The sequence below is a fragment of the Folsomia candida genome, unplaced genomic scaffold (assembly GCF_002217175.1).
Source record: "Folsomia candida strain VU population unplaced genomic scaffold, ASM221717v1 Fcan01_Sc013, whole genome shotgun sequence".
Lineage (NCBI taxonomy): Eukaryota > Metazoa > Arthropoda > Collembola > Entomobryomorpha > Isotomidae > Folsomia > Folsomia candida.
This window is the reverse complement of record NW_019091205.1, coordinates 2,795,230-2,823,082: the sequence shown is the minus strand read 5'-3', so window position 1 is coordinate 2,823,082 and position 27,853 is coordinate 2,795,230. Positions and strand designations below refer to the sequence as shown.

The following is a 27,853-nucleotide window of genomic DNA, read 5'->3' as shown; positions in this document are numbered from 1 at the left end:
GATGCGTTCTACAGATGTTCTGCTTACGGACGGACAGAAGGGCAAAACGATCTCATGAAGCGGCTGACGCCACAACACGATGCTGATACACAATGTATCATACATACAATGTATAAGTCAGTTTTCCAACACAAATCTTTGTTTATCAATTGAAACTTATCCAAAATTTTGGGTACCGTGAGAATAATACATAGTGCACTTTGGACCAGGGTTTAAATCTAGGCCGAACCGGGGTATACTGATTTCGGACAAGATGTCATAAGACTAACGTTAACTCAGCATTCTCCGATTCGACCTAGACTTACATAAAGCCTGCTTTGGACTTTCCCAGTTTTCTCGTCGGCACCTGTTTACAAGTTTGACCTGCAAGCTAAGTTCAAGTACCTGACTGAAGTTTGGCATGTAATAATTATGAATATTTCGCAGCCATATGCATAACTTGACAGACTACAAAACTATGTACATAGATTTAAATATATCGCACTGTATGTATGTATTTACATATAGAATTATCTACATATGTACATATGTGATATTCATATAAGCTAAAAATGTAACTTGATCACATAGTTTTACTTACACTAAAGGTTTGAACAACGGACAATACGCCGCCAATCTGTAATTTACCAATGAATTTAACTACAGAACGAGAGGAAATTTTATCACTTTTTTTAAAATTTTTATTATCTATTTTAGGGTGTATGAAAATTTATAATTTTTTCAAATTTTTTAACTGCATTCCGTATCATTTTTTCAAGTGACGAGATTATTTTTGACCAGGGTTAAGATTCTATAGAAGGTTTTCTACTGGTCCTCTTTGATGGGTGGGTGGGGCTCGAAGGAGGAAGAGGGCTGGGGCGTACGCTAAGCTGATGATGGCTATGGCGACAAGCATCCATTCGAAGCCGATGTTCTTGACGAGTATTCCGCTCAAAATGGGACCTGTGAGGAGAGAAAATATACAAATAAATTTGTTTAACTAGCGTAAGAGTGAAATGTGAAAAAAAGTTGAGAAAATACTTAAGGTTCCTATGGATGACATCTTTAAATGCAATTTCTAAAATTGAATCAACTCCATGAGTTTCGCCATAAATGCAACTTTTGATATTGCAATGTAAAGCCAACTTTTGATACTACAAAAAACTCGATTTGGAAAAAATAGCGAATTCATTTGTGAGGAAATTTAGTGTGAAAAATTGCAAACAAATTGGCTGAAGGTCTGACAATTGAGGTCTCCCAACGTATGCTCACAGATTTGGAAAATAATTCCACACCCTCGTTTCACTCACCAATTGCAAATCCAAGATTAAAAGCGACATCGCCAATCGCATAAACTGATCCGTACACTTCGCCCGTGTGCCTGATGTCGACCAACCGTCCCAGCTCGGGCATCATGGAAGAGACCACCATTCCAATAGCGAATCCTATTCCGACATTTGGTGCGATTAGTTGATTGAAACTGGTGGCGAGTGGAATCTGCCGAAAATAAAGATTTGTATCAAATTGGGCTTAATTTCTGAATGGGGAGAGAAATTGGTGTAAAATCTGACCCGGTCAGATTGACCCATTCAAACTCACACAAAGTAAGCAGATCCCAGCAACAATTAGTCCGATCATGGCTGCTAACCATCTATACAATAATTATGTCAAATACAGAATCGTTATTTGTGCAGGTTGGTTTTCAGGGAATATGGCTCCAAGAAAACTGCTAGTTTTAAAGTTAAGCGAATTATTTTACCAGTAATATCGTAATAATTGTTAATAATTTGGGGTAAAGTTTGTGTATTTGGGGGACACTTTTCTGCAACTTTCTGGGAAACGGATTTAGGGTAAAGTTTCATTTGCAAAGATTTAACCAAACAAACAGAATATGTATTGCACTCTTAAAAATAATGTTGCCCTTTTGAAAAGTAAATGCACTCTCAGTTCTGTATTAAATAATTAAATAAACTTTATTCAGTATTACTTAATCCAGAGCCTACTCTGGATTAAGTAATTCGGAATTGTTCAAGAAGGTAATATTAAATCTAAGAATGTGGAGGAAAAGGTAATTTTTTGACAAAAAAGACTCTTTTCTCACATTGATGACTTTACTTACCTCCCAATTCGGTAACCTAATCGTCCAAATAGTTTGATTCCGACGAAAAATGAGATAGAAGCCGGGAGGAAGACGGCCCCCAACTACCATTTAGGCGCGTTCAACGTGTCCATCATGTGAATTGGGAGGGACGGCTCTAACATTGTGATTCCCATGTTGACGAATGCGATAGCTCCTGGAGAAAGATAATATTTAGATACATTGAAACACAATAAATACTCTCCATTCGCGCACAGTTGAACTTTTGCAAAAATTGAGAACTTTGAAAAACTACGTCACTGTCAGTCTCAAATTGCCTCAAGTTGTTAGGACAGGAGACATTGAGACTGGCAGTGGCGTAGTTTATCAGAATTCTCAATTTCCGTAAAAGTTCAATCTTGCGTGGATGGAGAGTACATCGTCCGTGGCATCTTTCACATTATTAACACGCCGGTAGTGAATATGGAAAATGGTGGGATTCATACTCTTATAAAAATCCAGTATTAAAATAAGATGTGCCAAGCGGTACTCATACATACGTATACTTATATGAATATCAAAGTCGTATTGATAAGTAATCCCGTGTACTTTTGAGATATCGGCACATATGTACATAAGTGCAGAGTTGGTTATTTTTACTCTTTCAAAAATATGGAAAACACAAATACCTGCCGCCACCATGATGTATGGATCCGTGAGGAGTGCTATGAGGGATGGAGCCTCCAAACTTCGACTAAAAAAATGAAGAAAACTAATGTCAAGGTCAAAGGAGAAAAAAGTTAAGGTCATCAAGGCAGAAAGTATCGCCGTCTAATGATGAGAGGATTACAGTAACACCATGCAGTATTAATAATACCAAACTACTACTGCATTACTTATCAATACCGCTTTAGTAGTCATATACATACATATGAATACCGCTTGGTATTGTTTTACTACTGGATTTCTAATAGTGCATGGTTTTAACTAACCGAACAATTTCTGGCTGGACGACCAACAGTTGGAGAACTAGGGTAATATGAGATTTTTTGAAAAATTAAAAATGCGCTAATGACATTTATGAAATATATATATTTCTTACATCCAACCCCCAACGCGAGAGCAGCCAGGTACAAGAAGGGCTCCCTTTTCCCTACGAATTGATACATAAGTCCGCCAAACGGTGGTCCCACCAGGACGCCGAGTGCCAGCCCACCTAACGCTACCGCCATGGCGTTGCCACGCTCCTTATCGCCCGGATATCGTTCGGCCACCATGCCCATTCCTGTTTAGGTGGGTTGATGGATGGGAGGTTCAAAAATGAGACATGCTTAAGGCCCCATATCATCGTCATAGAGTTTTAGTCTCACTCGACCCTTGTTCACTATCTTTAAATGTAATTTCTAAAATTGAATCAACTCCATAAGTTTTGAGATAAATACAACTTTTGATATTTTAATCCAAGGCTAATTTTCGGTACTACAAACAAGTGGATTTGAAAAAAATTAAAAATTCAGTTTTTAAGGAAACTTAGACTGAACAAAAGGCAAAAGAATTTGCTATTTTTTTCAGATCTAGTTATTTATAGTACCAAAAATTATCTTTAGATTAAAATATCAAGACGTGTATCAAAACTCATGGAGTTGATTCAATTTTAGAAATTGGATTTAAATATATTGGATAGGGGTAGAGTGAGATTAACGCGCTAATGCGTCATCCACAGTAGCCTTAACAAAATGCACTTTCAGGTCTCGTTTTACAGGCTTGGAAACCTGACGCTAATCATACTAATTGTGTGGGAAGTAAAGCGCACTCTAAATAATCTTGTATAACATTTACTCAAGGTTCAGTAAAATAGTGGAGGACACATGCAACCATTGAGTACGATTTGTCCAACCTTGTCTAAAATGTTGTACATATTTACAACGATAGATAAAAATTAAAAAATTGGAAGAGATTTGTGAAATTTTCTTTTCATACAAACCTGACATTTGGGTACGGAGTTGTAGAAACTTTGAAAAGTGAAATTGGTAAAACTAAACTCTTAATTTGCTTTTAGGTTTCTGAGATTTTTACAAATTTTCGAAAATAGAAATTCAATTCGTTCGGTAAATCGTTTTATTTTATGAAAAATAATCTTCCCCCTTACCTGCCACACTCAAGCATGACGAAGCGATCCCATGTAACGCTCTGGCGAGAAACAAGACGCTGAATGAACGTCCGTACGCAAAAACTAGAAAGTGCAGGGAAATGTAATTTTAATTTAATTGATCTCCGCAAATAAAACAAAACTCTTACTGGTTGAGGAGACAAAGATTATAACAAGTCCGGTGAACATTGGAATAGAGTAGCCAATTCTGTGAAGAAAATATTTTGGTTTCTTAATTATTGACATGTATTTAAGAACGGATTTTTTTCTACCTTTGCCAAAGTTTTGGGATAATGCAATTTTGGTGGTATGCAATTAATATAAATAGGGTTTCAGCTTTGCCGTGTGCTAAACCTGTTTGAAGCATTGAACGATAAAATTGATTGAAAATGCTCGAATCTGGGTGGAAATAAGACGTTTGGGTACCCCATTAGAAATCTGGTACCCAGAGGTCTTACATTTTCCAATTGTTTCGGTACCTGGTAAAATCTGCAAACTAATTGTTGTGTCATCCTCTTTTTTTACTCAGGCTTGGGTAAATTCAGCACAACTCTTATTTAGAGTGCATTTGTTTTAATGCATATACATACTTTGGTCAAATATATATCTAGACTTAGACAATAATATTTCCACCTTTGGCAGTAAATACCCAGTGTTTTTTTTAGCCAAGAGAATATCTCCAAGTCATAATTTGAAGAAGGTGTGAGATATCGGGACCGTAAATCTTGCATACAATATAGACCACTTCATATATAAATATAGTTTCGGTACGAAATGTAACCCCACCTGTTCGTCAATGGTCCGACAAATGGGTTTGCTAAAAGTTGCACGACCACCTTTGATGCGAGCATAAAACCAATTTCGTACGTCTCATCAACGAGTTCGTCATGCTTCAAGCGCCTCGGCGCTTTCGTGGTCATCGCGGCGTCTAATAGGTTTCCAATGGTGACAAATGAATATATTAAGACAATATAGAACCCTTGTTTTTTAACAAAAGATAGATACATAGATAGACTTACCCATATTTGCCGGAATACTCGTCACGAACGGGGTTTCTGTGGTAGAGAGTTTTGCAGCTTCGAACCTGATGCCCTCATCAGGTTCTCTGTGACGAATGTTGTACAGAAATTCCGGAATTATTGGAACTGTGGTGAGGATAGAGTGACAATATTGATTGGGAAATGATTAAGCGTGATGAGTTTGATTTGAATTTCAGGCCGCTCGCTATATTAATCAGGTGGGCACGTGTTATTGGCGGACAGAAATTCAGACGGTCACGCAATACCTTTGACGTCACACCCACCTCCTTCAGTCGTGATATAATTTATGAACATGATCGCCTAATCACCTTGGATTTGTACATATGTACTTACCGATCGTGGCGAGTAGCATGCTGTCCAAGAGGAGGGCAGTAGAGACGACGATGATGACCAATCTTCGCGACTTCCTGCACCCCTCGAACCGGGCGCCGCACGACCATCCAGAAACCTCAGTCATCACAACGGCTCAATCTTAAATATATCGTTAAAAATGAGGGCTAGAATTAAGATGACACAAAAATCGTTTATCTGCGCATAATTTTTGTAATTCGATTTTTGCTAATTGAAATATGATTCATTTCTTCTATTTCCATATTTCGTACATAGTGCAAAATTATACAATCAGATATTTTTTTGCGCTTTATCGACTTTGCTATATGATACAGATATATAATGCAATGAGTGCGGGTCATAAACATCTGAATACTTGGTTATTTATCTATTGTATGATCTGATTAGAAGGGATTTGAAGTTTTGTTCAAAGCCCAAAAATATAGGTTCCTATTATTGTTTACCATTTGAATTATGACTTATTGTATATATTCTATATGTACATAAGTTTCCTTAGTTTACCAAATACACGTAATAATGCATACAATGTTCTTTGGAAGTTTTTTAATTATAAGATTCTCCTCTGAATCAAGTTATCTTGATGACAACCTGACTTAAATGGATATTCTAATGAATAGTTAAATTGCCAGCTAAATCAACACACCGTAATCTTAATAATTATTCCACCCATGCTAAGTAGGTTTATTTGCTTAAAGTTAACGTCATATTTACCCTTTATATATTAAATTTTGTGTGACACATAACGGCTGACGTTAGGTCAGACTTTGATCTGTTTTTCACCTTAGTATATCATGATTCGATAAATTGAATACCGACGTTACCTAAATGAGTTCTTGGCATGTTGTATATTCATTATATTAATTATTGATACACTTTTAGCTATTTCCATCCTTTAATTCATTTCCTACCCAGTTCTGAAAACTCCTTGCCTAGAAATCTTGAAAAATCGGGCCTAAAAACTTCTAAATTTCACCATAGCACGAAAAAATCAGTCTTTGATATAATAATTAATATGTATTCAACGCAGTTTCTCCCCATCATCATAGAACACTACCATCGTTGCCAGAAAATATTTAAGTATTACCCATTCCAATTCAACCCTAAACTGGAACGATTCGTTTCAATTAGTAGCCCCCGTGGGCGAAGGATGTTCAAACTACTCAATCTAGTCATGCTCACTTACTTCCTAGCCGTGTCAAGCCACGTATATTTCGGATTAATGCCATTAGCTAAAAAGCTTCAAGGGTTCGTCTTTTGTCTGATTTACTTTATGTTAATGGGGTCTTCTTGGAACTACGACTTGGACAAGGCGCAGATACAAATGATCAATACCTGCTTGGATTTCGAAGCAAAAATATTACAAGGTGCACAGCTTTTTAAATCCATTTGGATAAATGTACAAAAGTATTAATGAAAATACGTGTTTACTGATTTGTTCAAAGGTGAAAAAATGCTGAAAACTCCCCAACAGGCTAAGGCAATAATCATGTTTTTCTACATGCTTAAACATAATTACTATTTAATCCCGTTAGCAGTTCTTGGCCTGATTCTGCTTGAGCCTTGTACCCCTCCGTTCCATCTCTCTATGTCATTGAGCTGCTCGGCAATACAGTGGAAAGGATTAATCATACTAATCCCATTTTTGGAAACATATATCTGCGCTTGCTTCTGCTACATTGGATCGGCAGGAATCGTATACAATCTTTTTGCCGGAATTAGCTCGCTTTTAAATTACTTTCAGCTTTTGGAGAGGTAAAATCAATTTGAACCTACGAAAAAATCACAAAGAAAAACTTTTGAACAATTCTTTCTCCAAAACCCCTTACTAAATATGCACTCCTCTGAGTTACGACTGCCAATGAGTTCGAGTCAACTCATTTGACTCATTGAGTTAGTGAGTTGAGTTGAGTATTAGTCGAGAGTTTAACTCGACTCACTTTGAAATGAGTGAGTCGAAAAATAATGAGTTTGAGTTGAGTTACGGAAAATGAGTTCGAGTTGACTTACGAGTCAACTCATTAAGGATTTTTTACTGCCAGTTTGTCCATCTCGAGATTTTCACCTTGATGAAAGCAAGTTGCTAAATCTCTAGCCAGCGATTTGTGATAAAATTATTCACATTTTTGTGTTTTTCACATTCGGATCCTCGTGAATCACTTTCTCTCCAAATATCTCAAGATTAAATTCACTGGGGTGAGTGAAATAAAAAAATGAAAAAATTTGCAATTGGCAAAAAAATTAATGAAAAATTACACTATTAAATACACATACACATACGTCGTAATCATATACCGATTTGTTGATTAGCTTATCGAAATTAACAGCAATTTTATAGTTGTATTTAGATTTTAAATTAAAATTTTTAATCTTCTGTAGGAAACCATGAAAATTGTAATTGGTGAATGTGAATACCAATATCGTTCTCAACGGAAGTTTTATTTAAAAATCTTATGGTTAACGAGATTTTTAACCCCTTTTGAACGTATTTATTTAAATAAATATTTTACTCTAAAAAAGGTGAGTCGACTCATATGATATGAGTTGAGTTCAGTGTGTGCAAAAAGGCAGCCTTTTTGCTTTTTCTGCATGCCTTTTTGCCGTTTTGCCTTTTTCAATGCCCTTTTGCCTTTTTGCGTGCCTTTTTGCCCTTTTGATGCCTTTTTGCCTGTTTGATGCCTTTTTGCTCGATTTTTGACGATTGAACCCGATTTATTGTCGTTTATAACGTATTAAAGAAATTGCAGAATCTGCAATATGCTTTTAAAATTGTATTGGAGGGTTCTGACTTTCATCAATACTTCAAATTAGTTGAATACTTTTCCCCAAATATCTTCAGCGTTGTTTGTACATCGCCATCAGCTTAATTAATCACATTTTGACACTAGAGCTCATATTTGCGAAAAGTATTAAAAACGCAATGAATAACTTTCACTTTAATTTTATCACGGGACTCTCGTCTCATCTCGCCCCAAAATAGCAAAAGGGCAAAACGGCAAAAAGGCACAGATTTTTGTGGGGCAAAAAGGCAAAGAGGCAGGCAAAAAGGCACTGCCTGCCTTTTTGCTCTGCACACACTGGTTGAGTTTGACTCGTCAACATTTGAGTTGAGTAGAGTTTGAGTTGAGACTAATTTGAGTCGAGTTGAGTTTGAGTCGGTGATTTTTCTTATTGAGTTGAGTTGAGTTAACCCTCAACTCAACTCATTGGCAATCCTACTCAAGGCAAGGCAAGGCAAGGCAAGGCAAGAGTTATACTACTGCTGCTTAATAATTTTTCTATTTTTAACCGGTTATGACAAACTAAATGTAACTTTTGTACTTATGTATATTGATTCTCAGAAAAATATTGGAAGCTGTTACTTCAACCAGTGCCGTATCTCACCTTGGTCCGGCCTGGAGAGTAAAACTCTCGTCCGGCCTTTCATGTGCAAAATTACTAAAGTTAACATAGCGGATTTCTTTCGCTTATTTCTTATCTACAGCTATGGTTACGTTACAAATATGTATATAGTGATTTATGTGCTAAAAATTAGTTAGGCATGCATTCATTAGGCTTATGAGTATTTCATATGCTTTGATACCGGTAACTGCGCCACGATTAGTTCGTGTTTGCACATTGCACAAACAGGTTTTGATCTGGCGTATGTATCTTGAAACTATGTACGTATGACATAAATCGTAAATTATTGAGTACATAGGTGAAGCCTAGAATATTTATGGTTAGGGATAGCCCATTTTGGAAAAAAATATTGTCATTCTCAAAGATGACAACTTTTTACCTCGGACCCCAAAGCTTAGCTACTCCGACGATTTCTTGTTCGTTTTATTTTGGTACGGTTGGCTAAACTCAATCTGAGCATTTTGATATATGGAAATCTTGGTGCAATTTCAGATATTTTACACACAAATACAGATGTACATAGACAATATATTCGGACACAAGTCCAGAGGTGAGGGCGTCCCCCTGATAACGTTTTTGACCATTAATATCTTTGGCGAAATTCTAAATTTTGAATTGAAATTTTTGCAATTTGTTGACCCTATAGTGAACATTATGGGTGCAAAATTTCAATTCGCTAGTGTAAGTGGCGCCAGAGATACATGCATCCGAAAAAATGTTTCTGTTCCAAAGCGTTTCCAAAACTGCATAAATTTTAGGCTTCAGAATATATTTAAAACACTCTAGAATTGTAATTATTCATAGAATTTTATGTTGTTGGCATCAAAATTTTTGTCATCTATCTAGCTTTCATAAACAGGTCAAAATCTCCCAAAATTTTGTTAACTAACAAGGGAACCACTTCTACTGTCCCATCTCGATTGCCTTCGGAATAGTCTTAATCGACAGATAATTTAGTGAAACTAAAACTTTGTCATAGAACATGCGGTGCAAAATCACGTTTTCGCGAAATATTTGGCGAGAGCTGCACCAAAACCTGCCATTTTCCCATGCTTTTAACATAGCCACCAGCTTTTCGAACGATGAAATGAACTTTATGGAATATTGAAAAATTATATATGTGCATATCCGCGTAATTTCAGCCCGATCATGAATACGCAAAAAGTGATCCAAACTTTTGTCAATTTTTTGCAAATTGCGAAAATCTGAAAAAATTGGCAAATTTGAATTCTTCGCTCCTTTAAATTCCACAAAATTTACAAAGTCTGACCAATATAAAATACATACATTTGCAAAAAATTTGCAAAAATTTGCAAAAATTTTAATTCGCAATTTTTCATGAAAATTAGATAAAATAACCAAATCTAGTCTATCTTTACGCATTTTTCGAAATTATTTGCGATATTTATTTTTGCAAGTTGCAAAAAATTGCAATATATGTCATGATTTTTTAGTTTTTCTACAAATTAGCTTTACCTTCATTCAAACATTTGTAGGTAAATGATACTTTTTTAGTTTCTATAAAATGATAATGAAGAATTGAAAAATTGCGAACTTCAATTTTGCAAATTTTTGCAAATTTTTGGCAATTAGAAAATTGTATTTTACATTAGCTAAACTTGTAAATTTTGTTGAATTTAAACGAACGAAGAATTCAAATTTGCGAATTTTTTCAGATTTTCGCAATTTGAAAAAAAAATCGCAAAAGCTTGCATCACTTTTTGCATATTCGTGATCGGGCTGAAATTACGAGGATATGCACATATATAATTTTTCAATATTCCATAAAGTTCATTTCATCATTCGAAAGGCTGGTGGCTATGTTAAAAGCATTGGGAAAATGGCAGGTTTTGGAGCAGTTCTCGCCAAATATTTCGCGAAAACGTGATTTTGCACCGCATGTTCTATGACAAAGTTTTAGTTTCACTAAATTATCTGTCGATTAAGGCTATTCCGAAGGAAATCGAGATGGGACAGTAGAAGTGGTTCCCTTGTAAGTCCATACCAGGTGGATTTGTACAAAAAAACGTGAGTAACGTATTTTTTGTGTTAAATGGAATTTTATAAATCTCAATAGTTGAAATATTTTCATGTTTATTATTTTTGCAGTTAGAGGAGACATTACTGATGGTAACGCAAACAGATTTTGGACTAGAAATATTTAATTTCGTGTGATGGAGTTAGTTAGGAAAAATTAGCGACATTTTGACAATTTAGGGGCTATTATACTTTTACTCTGAAACTCTACACAGTTATGCTTTTATCAAAGTTTAAACAGCATTGTGTACTACACAAACGGGGTCACATAATTTGATATTTCCTGACATTTTTAGCTTATCAACAAATGCCCCATGTGGTTCCATCGGGTAAGTTATGTGTGGAACACAACAAATCATCATTGTTTTACTTAGCGATTAGCTGAAGGTCTGCTTTTTACACTAGAGAATTGAAATTTTGCACATACAATACCAACAATAGTGCCTATTAATTCACAAAATTTCGAGTAGAAATTACTACCAGTGACAAAGATATCAAAGGTCAAAATCGTTATCACGGAGATGCCTTACCCTCTGTATATCTAGATCTAAAAAATAATATCTGTATAAATATCTGCAGATATTAAGAAGTTAAAGGGCATCCCAAAAGTAAGGTGCAGCTCGGTCAAGCATTGATTTTAAGGGTACGGGCGGGAAAAAATTGATCAGAGATAAGTCATATTTTAGGTAATGTCATGAAGATTAAGACAACTGATTTCAGATTTCATCAACAAATCTTGTCTATGCATTACACGAGCCGGAATCCAAAAACTCGGAAGTGTCGATTTTCACACGCACGAAAATTCATATCGGTGTGATTAGAAAAAACCGATTGATTACTTCGCCAGGCAAGAAAAACGTAGATTCGTTGTCGACCTAATAATTACAAGATGTGAGCTTGCCGGTGACATGAATTGCAAAAAAATATCAGGTCAGACGGTTATCCAGTTGACGAAAAGAAATGTCGAGAAAATTAGGATGTTCTCAAAGAAGCGTCCCGCAATTCCATGATTGCCGTATCCACAACACAAAAGATATCGAACTCAACGATATGTCGAATTAAACTTCACGTCTTAGGCATGAAAGGGTGTGTAAAGCAATCGGCAAAAAAAAATGTATGGACCCAGAACCATCAAGCGAAAACAGCATGCAGAAAAATTTCCAAAAAAGGGTTGAGCAAACTCGTGGTTATTTATGATGAAATCTAAGTGAGCATTGACCCTGATCATGTTCCCGATCGTACATATTTTCAAGCAACTACTCCACTAGATGCAAAATGCGAAGATAGACTAAAGCCAAAGACAATGTTTCAAAAGAAAACCTTGGTTATTCATGCCCCCGAACACATTGGATGAGATACACAAAAACCAAACAACGCTAAAAATGTACCTCAAACACGTGGTATCGAGAACTTCTGGGCCAATTGTCGAAGACAATGTTCTAAACGAAAGAAAAAGTTTGCAATCGTTCGTAGATTTCGAAAGTTTGGAGCAGAATCACAAAGGACATTTAGGAAAAACCGTGAAAACGACCCTTCGGCGGAGCTCGGAAGAACCTAATATCTCTAAGTTACAATGGGATAGGAAATTGGTTTAACGATAAAACTAACACATGCAGATCCTAAGCTTTTGTGTAAATTTAGTTTCTTCGAACAAAATTGAATTACAACAAAATGAGGGCCGTTTTCCCATCTGCACTTTACATATGGGATGCCCTTTATAACAGTACGCATATATGGAGCAAAATTTTGAGATTGTGCTTTACAGGGTTACGCGTTCTTAAGGGATGGGGTGAAAAAATTGTGACCTTAGATTTTGACCACATTTTTTTCAAAATTGAAGATCTATCTAACCATAAATATTCTTAATGTCTGGACAAATTTAATTTTGATTTTGGATTAAATTATAGCTTGTTACTATATTTGCAAACCTTTTTTTAAATTCACACTAATACCGGAGTTTTCAGCAACGGTGTAAAACCATTCTGCATAGTATAGAAAACCGGGTTACTAAAATTTGCCAAAAATCTGATTTAGCACAAACCGGCTTTTCAAAATGTCCCGAGTTTGGGTGTCACAGTCGGTAGAAATTAGACTTGATTTACAAATTCCACGAAACAGAAATTATCGAATGAGTTGCATTAAGATAATTTTGGCAGAGTTGGGAAATAATCCGGCTTAATCAATGTGCTTAAATGGTCAGTCCCAGTCCATAACCCATCCCTCTATCTTTAACATTGGGTAATCCGGATTATTTCCAGTTCTGAATTTTGGTTATTGTTGAAATCAAAATCCAATTTCTATGTGCCTATTTCTTATCAAGATAGATGCGAATTAGCATTTATAACACACCACTTTCGTGCATTACAGCTCCTAGAAAACAGGGAAAACATGCGTCTCAGTGTGTTCGAGCGGAAATGTTAGAACGCATTCATAGGTTTTTACGAAATTGGAGAAAACAATGTATCTGGGCATTGCTATAAAAGGTTGGTTATACCAAAAAAATTTTGGTGAAGGATCATGTATTTAATGATATGGGTTAAGTGCTTAATATACAATATTCTAAGTAGTCATGGCAGACTGTAATTTATGTGTCATGATCGGACCCACATAGATAGGCTGTTCAATTTCTTGATGCTCGATTGATAGGGCCATGCATGGCGGTTATAAGCATATCTAGGAGTAGTTATTTGATAGATTCATTAAGTCAAACTTAAAATTTTTTCAACTGACAGGAATGTATTCTGCTACCTCAACCGATTTGCAGAAATTGTCCCAGAAGGCTTAAATTTGAATATTGTATCCTATTGTGAGATAATTGAAGCTTTTCAGAAATAAAATAAAATCGAGTTACCAATATTCTATTTATAAGTATGTTAACGTTGGTTGGGAGCATTATGTATAAGTAATAGGGCTTGTACTTCGAGATCAATTATATCTAGTGTCTGCCTCACCCGGCCGGTACGGCCCTTCAGGCCGTCCGGCCTGGAGAGTGCTCTCCACCTAAAACCAGTGCTCCTACGGCCCTGGCCGTTACTGCAAATAGTTGTGCAATATGTAAGCATTACTTTGCATGACGAAATTTCGATGCCAGTCTTTGTCATATTCCCCATGATCATGGCCGACGCCACAGTAGGGAATATACTCATATTCACACTGGCATCGTGGGTCTTTAATTCGTCTGCCAAGGTTCTTAAGAAACTAGACATGACGACATTGCAGAATGGGAAACGATCCATGATACGCAAGCAATTGAAATCATGTGGAATGTTAAAGATCAAATTTGGCCCAAATTTTATCGACAGAGGGACCCCGTTGGTAATTCAGAATTTTTGTTTGGATCAGACCATGTCGCTAATTTTGATAAAGGAACGAAACCATATGTAATGTGCGCATGTAGGCCTTTGTACATCATACATTTAGAAAAATCAAACCAAATAGGTGCAAACAGGAGACATAAGTTCGTTTACTCGTCATGGTTTTAAAGTAATTTTCCTTCCCCCTAATGTATGTAGCATGGAAGGGTAGGAAAATTATCGAGAAATCGTGAAGTATAAATGTGACCATCCAGTGCCCATATTTTTGCAAATGAATATTAAAACAGAAAATTCATATTTATTTGTGTGTCATGATGTCGATTAGTTGGATGTAAATTCGGCAGGTAGAGCAAATCTTATATGAACTCGATCACTTGGAAAATCGGCCTCAAAATTGCCAAAAATTATTCTTCAAATCTCAAATTTTGGTATAATATGCTAAATATATCTGACGTCACATATCCGCGAACAAATAGGACTTCAATCCATTATCCACCTCGTATTTAGTGTTTTTCGTCGCGCCCGCCATTAATGCTTTTCCGGAAGACTTCGCAACTTCATTGTTAATTTTCTCCCTCCGTAACCAAAATTTTCTCTAAGTATTGATTGTTTCATAGAGCTAGTGGTATGCCTTCTTACACACAGCCTGCGTGTCTTTATTCAGGGAAGATGAGTGATGTATGTGGGGTTTCCATTCTTCGACGTCAAACTGATTTTTTTTCGATTTCTCCCTTGATAGTTGTTGCACTGTGGATTGGGCCAAGGTCGGGTCAAAAAATTGCATTCTGTAGTTTTTGATACTCCTTTTAGTTGATGGACATATTTTCCATGAAAAAATTGCCTTCCCGGAGATTCTGTCACGTTTTTGAAAACGTACGACACATCGCCAATTACCAACTGTTTTGGTAAAATTTTGGTGCAAAGCTAGGGAGGTCTTGTGTTTACCATTTTTCTTGACTTCCCAAATATTATGGTGCAGACATTTTTGCATACACTTTGACCTACAAGTTATGGGCTTTAATGTGATACAAGTAGTTTGTATTGATCTTTGACTTCATGGTCGCATCAGCCACGGACGTGGAGCGACAGTTTCCAAAAATAAATTTAATCGTTTTTAACGTTCGTGGGTCGATATGATGGTTGTTTCACACGGTGCTTTTTTGAAGTTGTCATTTTCGGATTCTCCATACTTTTTTATGTAAGTCCTGATTTTTGCACGCCCACACCTTTGTAAGTTGAAATGTAATCAACCTTCTAGGAGGCCTATTCGCTCAGATTTTGGTACTTACAAAAACGCGTTTCCCGATTTCCTCATTTTGAAGTGGGATAGGAAATTTATTTGCCCATGAAAACTTATGAAATTTTGTGGAGACGTGGTCAGATATATTTGGCATATTTTTCATGAATTTCAGATTTCTAAACCTATTGTTGACGACTCCGCTATTAAACGCCCTAGTGATCGGGTTCATATAAGATTTGCTCTATGTACTATATGATGGTGAAAAATTGAGTACGCTACTTTCTTCAGAATACATACGAAGGTGCTTACCGTTATGCCCCTGCACACTTAATCAATTAACACTGATCCAAGGAGCGCACCCGTTTATATTTAAAACTTGCACTTAATCTGCAGTACACTTTCTTTCATGTCGCACTTTATTGACTAAATATGCATATCAACCACGTGTAATTCGCTACTTAAACTTAATATCTGCCCCATTATACGATTAAGAAATATGTATGAACATATTTAGACATGTGTATTTATATGAGTTGAAACTGGGTATCGTAACACATCAGCAACCAAATCAAACCATTCAGTTGCCTATCCAGGTTGTCATGCCATTCAGTCATCATTTGATGGTATGTATGTAATTATTTACAGCATACATATGTTAATGTGGGGTTGGAGAGTATACACATGTAAATTAATAGCTACGCAGTGTTTACTGTGCTCAACTGGTCAGACAAATTTTCCGATGTTGAATCTTAATCGGGTTTACGATGTTTATAATATCTTTGAGCATGTGTTCTCCACACTGTATTATCCAGTAGGGAATAACTGGTTCGACAGAAATATAGAAACTATCAAAACTATCGACTTTCAATGTGGAGATGCATACATAGATGAAATTGTTGCACATATGTACACTCTTAGAAACGGGGTTACGATTATAACCAAAAAGTAAATGTATGTGACTCACCCGCCGTGGTTATAAATTTATCATCGAGTGATTACAATTGTCACAGAGTAATTATAAAGTCTCAGCTACTTGGTATGAAATTGTCACCAGAGCTAATTAACTTAAATCAGTTGGTGACAAATTCATCACCACGGGGGTAGAGTCACATACGTTTACTTTTTGGTTACACATAATAGTAATCCCATTTCTAAGAGTGTACAGTTATAATGTACACAAAATATTAGCATATGTAATATGTAGTGCGGATGTAGGTTACATTAATATTCGGTACATGCATATGTACGAGGACATCTCATTCATACATGTACATACTCTTCTTCACTTTGTGGAATGAGACAAACTGAAGATGAGATGTGAATGGGTTGATTTGCTTAGGCAATATTTGGCATTTAATAATGAGCATATATTATATGCTTAATACATCCCAGGCTGCACCAACCGAGAAAATCACATGTATTATTGGTGTCCCCGGTGTCAATTTCGTGTTTGGGGCATTATTCGTGTAAATATTTTTTTAAACACGTTCGTAACACGTATTACAAAAACGACTTTCAAACGGATTCTTTATCACCAATTTTCTCGTTCATAACACATGTACAACCCGAGAATTACAACAACCCGAAACTCGTGTTTTCGAACACCAGAAATTCACGAGAATTTCTAGTGTTGTTGGTCACAGAAACCTAAATGCTGCTCTCTCCGTTGTAAAGAAAGAGGGACAATTCTTTAGTTCGAGATGAGTAATGGAGAAAGCACGATCAAGAAAAATATTCCGAAAAGTAAGGCAAGGAAATTCGGATTTTGCATTAATTTCAGAAAGTGCAGAAAAAATAATACCGCTGCCCTCGTCATCCTTGCCAGAGGCACACACACAGAGTTCACCATCACCCGAATATTTGATTTTTGAAGCAGATGACATCTCGGATTATTCTGACAATAATTTATCCACGCAGTCAAATCTAAGTGATAGTGATTCTGAACAGTCTAATACGGAAAGTAGTGCAAGTGATTTAAGGGGGTGGGCACTAAAGCATAACATTACATTCTCTGCTTTAGGAGATCTGCTGGAAATTTTGAATCGACATCCTAATTTTGATTTACCGAAAGATCCTAGAACACTTTTATGCACTCCAAGATCGACTACAATTGAAAAGGTGGAGCCTGGCGAATACGTACATTTTGAGTGGATTTCATCCGTCGAAAAGTTAATTCAAGTTCCAACAGCAGACTATATTAAAATTCAAATTAATATTGACGGAATCCCCCTCTATAAAAGCAGCACAAGACAATTCTGGCCCATTTTAGCGAAAATTGTAGAATATAATCAGGTCGTTGTAATTGGAATTTATTCTGGTTTTGGAAAACCTACAAATATTAATAATTTTTTGAGACAGTTTGTCAACGAATTCAACACCATAGAGCAATCTTCGAATTTAAAACTTAAAATATCTGCAATTGTGTGTGACGTCCCAGCAAGATCATTTATTTTGGGGACAAAGTGTCATAATGGTTATAGTTCTTGTGGAAAGTGTGACATAAAGGGTGAATATTTGGATAATAGAGTTACCTTTCCACCAGGAAATTATAATTTAAGAAATAACGAAAATTTCCGATCAAAATTAGATACAGCACATCATAATCAAGCCTCAATAATAGAATTACTACCCATTGATTTAGTAGAAGATGTGCCAGTCGATTTTATGCATCTTGTGTGCCTGGGAGTGACCAGAAAATTACTATTTTTATGGGTGAAAGGAAAAAAATGTCCAGGTCGTCTGCGTCCTTACCAAGTTGACCAATTATCCACTAATTTGCTAAAAATCAAAACCTCAATACCAAAAGAATTTTCAAGAAAACCACGTCCAATTAGAGATCTCGAACACTGGAAAGCAACTGAATACAGACAGTTTATCTTATATACTGGCCCCACAGTTTTGAAGAAAATCCTTGCTCCTCAATTTTACCAGCATTTTTTGTGTTTCCACGTAGCCATCACGATTCTTGCAAATCCTAACACTTATCTGAATAAAAATAATTATGCACAAGAGCTACTAATATATTTCGTTAATAACTTTGGTGAATTATATGGGAAAAAGTATAACAGTCATAATCTTCATAATTTACTACATTTATCCCGGGATTGCATTCGACACGGTCCCCTTGACCAATTTAGTGCTTTCCCGTTTGAAAATAAGTTACAACAAATAAAGAGATTGGTGAGATCTCCATCTCTCCCCTTGCAACAAGTTTACCGGCGGTTAGTTGAAAGAGAAAAAATAGACCTGTCCTCTTTCAAGCAGCCAGTTTGTCAAGTATCGTTTTTCCAAGTCGACATTAATTCACCCGAGTGTTTCAAAGTGTGTAAGTTTGCAAATTTCGAATTATCCAACAAATTAGGGAACAATTTTTGCAAACTAAAAGATGGAACTATAATTAAAATTCACCATTTTGTTAGAGGATCACCTTCAGAATTATTTGGACAGAAGTTTAAAAAACGTGAAGATTTTTTTCAATCTCCTTGTCCTTCTTCTTTAATTGGTGTTCAACTTATCTCCGACTTGAGTGCAGTACGAAGATTTAATATTAATTTAATCGAATCAAAATGTGTAGTACTTCCATTTGAGACTGAATTTATATGCTATCCCTTGATTCACAGTGAAATTCAGTGACTTTTTACAATGCCGTACTCTATAGTTCATTTTGTTGAAACTGACGAGGTAGAAATTATCCCAATCAATTGGCTGTCAGCAAGTAAAAATAAATGTTGGTGGCCGCCGTACAAATCTTCAGAACGCCAATCGAAGGCCGTCATGAATGGGGACACGCCAAATCAGCAAGTTTGGTTATCGTTTGACGTAAAAGTTTTAGGCGGAGGCAAAATATTTGGTGAGTCTTTTTTATTGCATACATTGATAAAGTTATTTATAAGAAAGAAAAATGCTGTTTATTTGTTTGTTAAGGTTCTTATAATCAAGCAAAAAATAATGTTGGAAAAGCATTGGAAGAAACTGATTCGGAATTTGAGAGCGACTTGGAAGTAACTGGTCGAGGGCAACGACACAAGAAAACTGTTCATCTACCACCGCCCGGCGACTCCGATAGTGAAGAAGAACCGCCCAAAATGAAGCAAAATCGTTCTATTCCCACGAAGACAATACCGCCACCACCACAATATTTTAGTAAGTTAAAATCGCGCATTTTTTATATTCCATTGCACCAAAAAAGTAGTATAATAAATAATACTGTTTATCCAGGTTTAGTGGGAGAGGGCTTGCAATCAGAAAAGGAAGACGGCCACGAATCAAGTTTACCAGGACCGAGTGACCCCCCATCGCCAACTAATTCACAGCAATACCAAGGCACACTCTCTAGCGAGCAAGTTTTATCTAGCTCTCACGAATTGGAAAGCCGTTCGATTCCTCAGGCAGAGGACATTGATACAACTTTCGGCAGAGATAATGGCACGTCACCAAACGCAGGAAATTTAGGTAGGTGTGTGACAATTTATGTAATGTCTCAGTAATAAATAACTTGTATTTTACAGAATTCCAAAAGTGGATGGTACGTCAAATGAATGTGATGAAAGCCCAACTGCGACAACTACAGGAAAGCGTAGACGTTTTAGTGAGCAATTACAATTGGGGGACCAAGACGGGTGGTCGAAACGAAAAGTTTCCAGTGGGTTTATTACCAGTGGATGATGAGTCTGACTTGAAGAAACTCGAGGATTTCGCCAAGGCATCAAGAATCACATTGGTAAAATATTTATCAAATAATATTGCGAATTACCATGTGGCGTAATATAAGTATTATAATATAAGTAATAATATAAGTATTTATATAAGTATTATTCATGTTGCTATTTTTAACTATGCATATATTAATTGTTGCAACTTTGACAGAATACAGAACTGCAGAAAGGCATACGTGCGACCAAGGATGTAAAGATTGCTACACAGCGGATACTAGCCAAGTTGCTGACAGATAAGTATGCATCGTCATACAACTGGATTGGTTCAAGAGGACCGAAGTCACCTTTTTCAAAATCATGGATGAAGCACATTATATATGGTAAATTAGTTGTATGTGAATTAATTAAATATATAATGCGCTCCTTTAAATTAAATTCACCAATGAAATTGCTGTGTTTTCAGAGGCAATTCAAGGACTGGAAAACTTGGGCAACGCTGACGACGACGAGATTTGGGAAGCAATTAAAAATTGGCTCAAAAATTCCAACAAGCGTATTGAATCGGATAGGTAGGACAAAATGCAATATTATTTGTACCTATTTATAAAACTTTCATAATTTTTACTTTATTTAATTAGGAAAAAGTTGGAGAAGTCCAATGCAGCTCTTCCATTAAGAAATACTGGACCAGAATCAGACAATTGATTTTTTTCACAATTTTTTATTGTTATTTGGATTTAAACCTTTATGTAATGTTAATGGTCAGTAATAAATCATAATTCCCGCATCTAATTTGCAAATAAATCTCGTGTTCTGAACGTATAATTTCACTTTTTAATACGTGTTTTTTTGGGGTTATTCTCGTGATTTGGTCGCGAAACTCGTTCCTTCAACACGTGTTTAGAACGAATAAGATACGTTAAAAATCGCGACACTTGCACCCAGTTGAGCACCAAATCTATACCATTCTCCCACGTTGCTAACACGAAAACTGGGGTCGCCAGATTCGTTAAAAATTGGTGATAATCTCGTGATTGTGCAGCCTGGGATGTATGTACATATGAGGCGATCTGCAAATTTTAAGGAGATAATTGATTAAACTGCATAATTACATATGTCGATATGTACGTACACCTCAAATTGTAGCAAATTTAGAATTCTCTTGAGCTCATAAGAAGAGAGTAAGGGAATGCAAAAAGCATATTTTTGGGCAAAGACTTGTGAAGTTCCGTTTATGGGGGGGGTTCACTGCATTGATGGTGGTGGTGAGGCAGATGAGACGATCGTCGTCGTTGTTGTACATGGAAATAAATTGCGTCTTGGAGGCAAGGTGAGATTTGGTGAGACAAAGTCAGGACAGGTTTTATTGCACGTATCAAGATACAGGCAGTCGACTCGCTGTCGATGGTCACTCTTGTTCTTACTTATATACCATACGTATACCTATTTAGTCTACTTATATGTCTAACCGGTTATTGGGTGATAAGAGTTGTAAGAATTATAAGAGTTGCCTTTTTGACATAGTGATCATTGATCACTAACACAACTACGAAAAGGAGATAGTGAGAGTTGCAGATCTAAAGAACCAGTTTTTCAATAAGGATTTGGTATAGATTTGGTAATAATTCCTTACCGGATTGGTTATAAATACATGGCTTGATTCTAAGTGATAAATATTTCTTTACCACCACATTACTACGCCGATATCGTATCGATGGTATCGATCCTATCCGGTCGTAGTAGATTTTTAAAATCTACTAGGACCCAAGATGAAAGATTCATTTATATTTCCGTGTCAAACTCATATTTGGAGTGACGTGGGGCCACATTCGCCAACTTTTAATGTGATTACTTTTTAACCGCGATAACTTTTGAAATCCTGGGCAGATTTTCAAAATTTTTGACAAAGATTATGACAAAGAGTTCAACTTTCATATGTCAAGCAATTCTTCAAAAAATTTCCGTTTTTAAGTTTTTCCAAAATTTCGTAATTTTCTTAGAAATTGGTCGAAAAATTTCTCAAAAATAATAATTTTTTCCCTAAATTTTCCACTTTTGTGATCATTTTAAGCATACAATTTCCATAATGTGACGTAAACAGCAAAACTTATAGAAGTTTGAAATTCGGCGAAAATCTAAATTTTTAAGTTTGGCGCCACGGCGCGGCGCTGAATATGCGTTTTACAGGGAAATATGAATGAATTCTTCATCTATATAGCGTCCTAGTTGATTCTTAAAAAAACATGCGTACCGTGGACACGACAAGCAGTTGGGCTAAGCGATAAGCCTATGTACATATTTACGTGCAAATATGTACTTACAAATTAAAAAAATAATAATTTGAATGTCGAATATGATTTATTTAGACCAAATTTTATCCATCGACAATTTGTGGGATAACAGTTTCATAGTTCAAACATGAACCCTCCCCCCCCCATCCATGCAGATAAGTTATTTCCTCTTATTTTCCTTAAAGAATAGCTTAATATAAACAATTGACACACCCCAAAGTAAATAATTAAATGAAATCCTCACCAAGCTGAATCTCAAACAATAAATCCAAAATTTGCTATTATAGTAAGTCGCCTTATCATGCCAATTCATCATCCCCCAGACTTTCTCCCCCTTAAAATCTGACAATTCCATGGCCTGATAAATCATTGACTTTGCCGTTAAACAGTACGGGACCGTATTGTTTATAACACCTTCCATCATTTTTTCAGCGCAAAAAATTACAGATTCATCCGCCATTTTCAAACTTGCAATTATTAATTTCATAAAAACTTCCGAATACAAATCTCGATCGGGGTGAAGAGCTAAGTTGTACCGGTCCTCAACTCCTAACATTTTACCGATCACTGCCCAAATGTGGATGTACCCTCGAAGTCCCTCGTCTTCCTCGAACGTGGTGTAAAGTCCGATCTTGTTTGGGTACACGATGAACGGTGCAAACATACCTGTTCGAAAATTTAGTTTTTATTCATTTCAAAATTTTGCAGTCATCCCAATTTATGACTTAAGATTTTTATCACATTCAATCATTTTCTTTCATTTCACTTCATCGGAATTCATTTCTTACTTCGCCTAGCACATATGAAGCACAAGGTGAAACATGAAAAGAGTCAAAAATCCTTTTATTCAAAGTATGTAATTCTAAAATGACTGAATCCTTTGGTCATTTTTACTACAATGACTGAAAATTCCTTCTCATTGAAATAACTGGAAATTCATTTTAATTCAAATAACTGGAAATTCATTTTCATTCAAATAACTGAAAATCAATTTTAATTAAAATCACTAGAAACTCACTTTCATTCACAATACATAATTCACCATAATAATCAATGGATTGATTGAAAGAGTGAACAGGTGTGGGTGAAAACACATACCAAAAGCGACCATGGTCATGTCCAGCTGGGTAAAATACATTGATGGCGTCCAAGATATCAGGTGACCTGGGTAGTCCTTGGTGTCCACAGATTTTAAGTCTTCTCTGATACACGCAAGAAGTTCCGTATACTCTGCCGGGTACTTGATCCCATCAGGTGGCACCGTCGGTTTTTTCAAGGAGGAGTGGTGACCCACCATCTTGTGCATCTTCCGGACACGTCGAATGGCCTGGACAAATTCGGAATTAGTAGCTCCGCTCATTAAATCGGACGAAAGCCAGTGGCACATCGTGGTTCGAAAGGTAGAAAGGAATCTCGCTCCGCAGGTATTGTTGGGATAAAAGGTCTTGAAAACGGTGGATGCCGCTTGTTTTAAGACGAACCCTGTCGTCGTCGTGAACATAATTGTGGTCGCGACCACGGCATAGTTTCGTTTCACGAAGGCCCTTCCCTTTTCTAGGAGGTCGTAATCTATCCATGGAATTTCGTGTATTGCCATTAAAGCCGAGTTGAGTCCATCCGTTACCGAACCTTGTTGGAGCAATTCCTGGAAATATTGGCTTCCAGTTTTTTTCGAAGAGGACTGAATATCTTCAGAGGGGATTTTGGGAGCCATTTTTGCTCTAAAAGTTGGAAATTTTTCAATAGTTTTAAAGGAAATCTGCATTATTACAAACTGCTTACTGTAATTATACCTTTGGTGAAATCAACCTGAAATATGTATGATGCGAATTGAATGGTCAAGCACAAACTGCGGGTTATATACATATGTAATACGAAATCTTATGAATTATAAAGCATGAAATATTGTGGAAATTCATAAGGTTAAGGATTTCCCATTTGATAGGGTTTGATCTTATTTTTAAAATGTAATCGTTTGGATTAATTCGAACGAATAAATCCTCCTCATTATTATTATTATTATATATGTGTGTCTACATATATATGTAAGGAAGGAGGAAAACAAAATTGTTCAGATATTCAGGTACCGAAGGTATCGGTTAGATAATTGTGCTCTTATTATGTTGTATAATTACTTTAATTATATTTCAGAATGAAATCTTTATGATTGTAAAGGCCGAGGCCACATCAATCGAACTTAATAAATACCTATATACATATCTACATATGTAACAATGTACTATTTAATATTATGTTGGCTTATCATAATGGATATCTCATAATACATTTCCGTGAGATATTTTCCCATTGAATGGGATAAGCAAAAAAACTGGCATAAGTATGCTGGACGAGAGCTACTTACATACTTAAGATAAGATAAGACCTGAAATTAATAAGCACAGCGTCCTAACTTCACACGTACTCATTGACGTGTATGTAAATATGTATGTAGCATACATACTTGGAATTTCTTACCTGAATTTGGAAATGTTCTCCCACTAATTTTTAAAATGTTCGCTGAAACCAGGGAAAATCCCATTTTTTTGCTACAGGTTATCAATATTGAAGTCACTTATTTCATTATTTGGTTTCTATGACTACCATGTATAAAAAATTATGATTGTAACTTGCGAAGGTCGATATGAAGTAAATTTATTGATATTATTAATATTTCCCTTCATTTCTAATATTTCAATGGTAATAATTTTTATATTACTTTCCTTCCTACTTTCTGCCCCTATCGAAACCTTTTCTGTATTTTTTCAAAGTATTCTCCTCAAATTGCCGTTTGGTGGGGAAATAAATTCCAGGCATAGTATGTACCGTCCCTGATGAAATTGCATATTTTTTGCATAACACCATTATTGTCTAATGGCATTTTGAATCATGTCGAATTAAATATGTGAACAGAAAGTTTAGATACATAATCCTACTTAACATAATTTTTCTACTTCTCAGTAGGAAACTTCCATACTTGCCAACAATGGACTTCGATGAGGTATGTACGCCCTTAACAATCTGGTAGAGTTACATATACATATGTATGGTATATGTGTGTACACGCTCCGTACTGGTTTCGATTAAATAATAACATCCTATCAGTTTTGTGCAGTTTGTTTCTGAGTAGTGAACATTTCACTAGCATAAGATTACCAAACCCTAATATTCGTTATTAATGTGCCGGTCAGGTTATATGTACATGTTATATTTTATTGCTTTAGGAGTATCTAGGAGTCTTTAGGAGTATCTAGGAGTATGTATTTGCAGAGCATTTGCAGAGTATGCATAATTACATCTTATATTTCTTTGAAACGGTACCTGAATCTCTTTTCACTCGGTAAAAAACGAAATGAATGAAGTTCTTGGATAAGTGCAATGCTTTATTAATCAATTAACTAGCAAACATCAGGATGGAGACTGATGAAGATTTCTGAAATTTTGAGTTTACAGATTTTTGTAAGCGAAATATAGTTTCTGATACAGAAATATCACAATTAAGGAAATGTTTTTTCTCTCAAGCTTCATTCAATTTTAAATGTCACTTAAAATATTTTGTTTAAATTTCCATGGGCTAAGTAACTCAGTTAAGAGAAATGCCCTAATTCGAACGAATTTTAATCATCCGCAAGAATCTGCAAGAGACAAACATTTACCCCGCTAGACATGATTCGTTTGTAATTGACACGATAAAACATTTCATAATCCTTCTAAGGCATGTCCCAGGTTTGGTTAGACAGTTGGATCATATATTACACTGCGCAATTAGTGGAGATTATTGCTTAGCTATCTTAGTTTTTTGAAACGCAATTTCAAGGGCTTCCAGCAGGTGTAAAGCATTTTTTATTAAAAAGGCGAAATTCAATAGAAATCGGGGTCAAAGTGAAAAAACTCGTGAATCGAGTTTTTCACAACAACTAAATTGTCGCTTGACGTGCTCGAACAAGACGTGGCAGTACTTCAACGCGGAAAGATGTCACAAAACGGCAACTAACCTTTATATTTCGAGCTATGAGGATGCCAAAAAGTGCACTTTTTAAAAATTTACAGGCCACCTCTTTTCATATCCACCGGTCAAAACTCAAAAGACGTAAAAACACTTTTCAGCACTAACGCTTCCACGTAAATTCGTGGCGCTGCTCTGGTAGTGTTATTTTCAAAATCTTTGTTCCACAACATTTAAGTTCATAAACTGAGGATTATGAAAAAAAATAAGCAAAGTCTCCCAAAGAACGTTAAGGACCAAAAAACCCAGTAAACAATTCGATGGTCGAAATCTCTGCGAACACAGCGAATTGAGATCGAATTCGCTGCATCGAAGATTCGCCACGATTTCGAGGACTACTTCACGTAGAACTCTGCCCGAAATCGCAGCGAAATAAGTAACAGCGAAAGACCTACGAACTTTCGCTACGAATTCGTGAAGAAAAATTCGCTGTATTTTCGATGAGAGAAAAAGCTCCTCGAATTCGGAGCGAATTCTCAGCGACTTCCGAGCAACAATTAAGTCAACCAATCGAGCTGCGATTTCTTAGCGAAATCACAACGACTTCGCTTCGCCTCCAGCATCAGAATTATACGGGCGAGAGAACGTGTCTTACAATGTATACGGATTAATTCTGGCGGCAGACGTAAAAAATCACGGATCGTTAGGCCAGTTCAGCGCATTTAGTTTTGAGAATTACATCGGGCAAATTAAAGTTTAATTAAAAGTTCAAAGTTTCCTCTCCATCATAAAAGACTATCCGAACAAAATTTTATTTTAGAAACTTCAAATTCCGCGAGTAACATTTCTGCAAGTTTAAATTACCATGCTAAAGAAATTAACTTAAAAAATGCAAAATCAGTGTAAAGTTAACCAATAATATTGTGCTCCTTAAATGTGAAAAAATCTTGGTCGTTAGCAAAATTGTGAACGAATCAGATGCAATATATCTTACTGGAAATTGTGCCCTCTCCCAGAAAATATTTTGAGTATCCTTATGACTCCAATTATGTTTTAGTTTTCAGAGTGAACTTAAAGAAATTAGACGCCATTGAACTTTGCGTCCCAATTTCCGAAGTGGCCCATAAATGTGTATGTGTTCCCCTCAGTAAAATTCGGAGATTTGTAGTATTCCCATTAATTCACTCGGATTGAAAATGGACCAGTCAAATTCAACCCATGCCATTGTCCACTTTCCTTCCGACGACACGGTGGAAATTGTTCCAACGAGCTGGCTGAACTACCAGGCGACACATTGCCAGTTTCCACCAACAGGAGAGAAAGGGGTGAAGAAAATAAAAAAGAGAAGCGGTGCACCATTAAATCACTGGGCAGTATA

At 36.1% G+C, this 27,853-nt stretch overlaps 3 protein-coding genes and 1 pseudogene across 4 annotated transcripts; 2 read left to right on the top strand and 2 right to left on the bottom strand.

Annotated features, from left to right (window-relative positions):
* Positions 1-672: 672 nt before the first annotated feature.
* LOC110855564 lies at positions 673-16,064 on the bottom strand (annotated as a pseudogene).
* A 921-nt stretch (positions 16,065-16,985) lies between these two features.
* On the top strand, positions 16,986-19,248 carry LOC118437392. Its single transcript, XM_035856361.1, has 2 exons — positions 16,986-17,329; positions 17,412-19,248. The coding sequence occupies exons 1-2, from the start codon at positions 17,287-17,289 to the stop codon at positions 19,217-19,219; spliced, it is 1,851 nt and encodes a 616-aa protein (XP_035712254.1). The 5' UTR covers positions 16,986-17,286; the 3' UTR covers positions 19,220-19,248.
* Positions 19,200-21,071, top strand: LOC110855563. 2 transcript variants are annotated; one of them, XM_035856362.1, is made up of 7 exons: positions 19,200-19,436; positions 19,526-19,729; positions 19,805-20,038; positions 20,095-20,306; positions 20,453-20,621; positions 20,705-20,810; positions 20,880-21,071. In XM_035856362.1, exons 1-7 carry the CDS (start codon positions 19,229-19,231, stop codon positions 20,944-20,946), a joined length of 1,200 nt encoding a protein of 399 aa, XP_035712255.1. In that variant the 5' UTR covers positions 19,200-19,228; the 3' UTR covers positions 20,947-21,071. The 2 variants fall into 2 exon arrangements, with proteins under 2 accessions (XP_035712255.1, XP_021959661.1); XM_022103969.2 differs by having other exon boundaries at positions 19,511-19,729.
* Positions 21,072-21,577: 506 nt separating this feature from the next.
* On the bottom strand, positions 21,578-24,400 carry LOC110855713. Its single transcript, XM_022104122.2, has 3 exons — positions 24,326-24,400; positions 23,631-24,253; positions 21,578-23,198 (listed from the first exon to the last, which is right to left on the bottom strand). Exons 2-3 carry the CDS (start codon positions 24,244-24,246, stop codon positions 22,693-22,695), a joined length of 1,122 nt encoding a protein of 373 aa, XP_021959814.1. The 5' UTR covers positions 24,247-24,253; positions 24,326-24,400; the 3' UTR covers positions 21,578-22,692.
* Between the last annotated feature and the right edge of the window lie 3,453 nt (positions 24,401-27,853).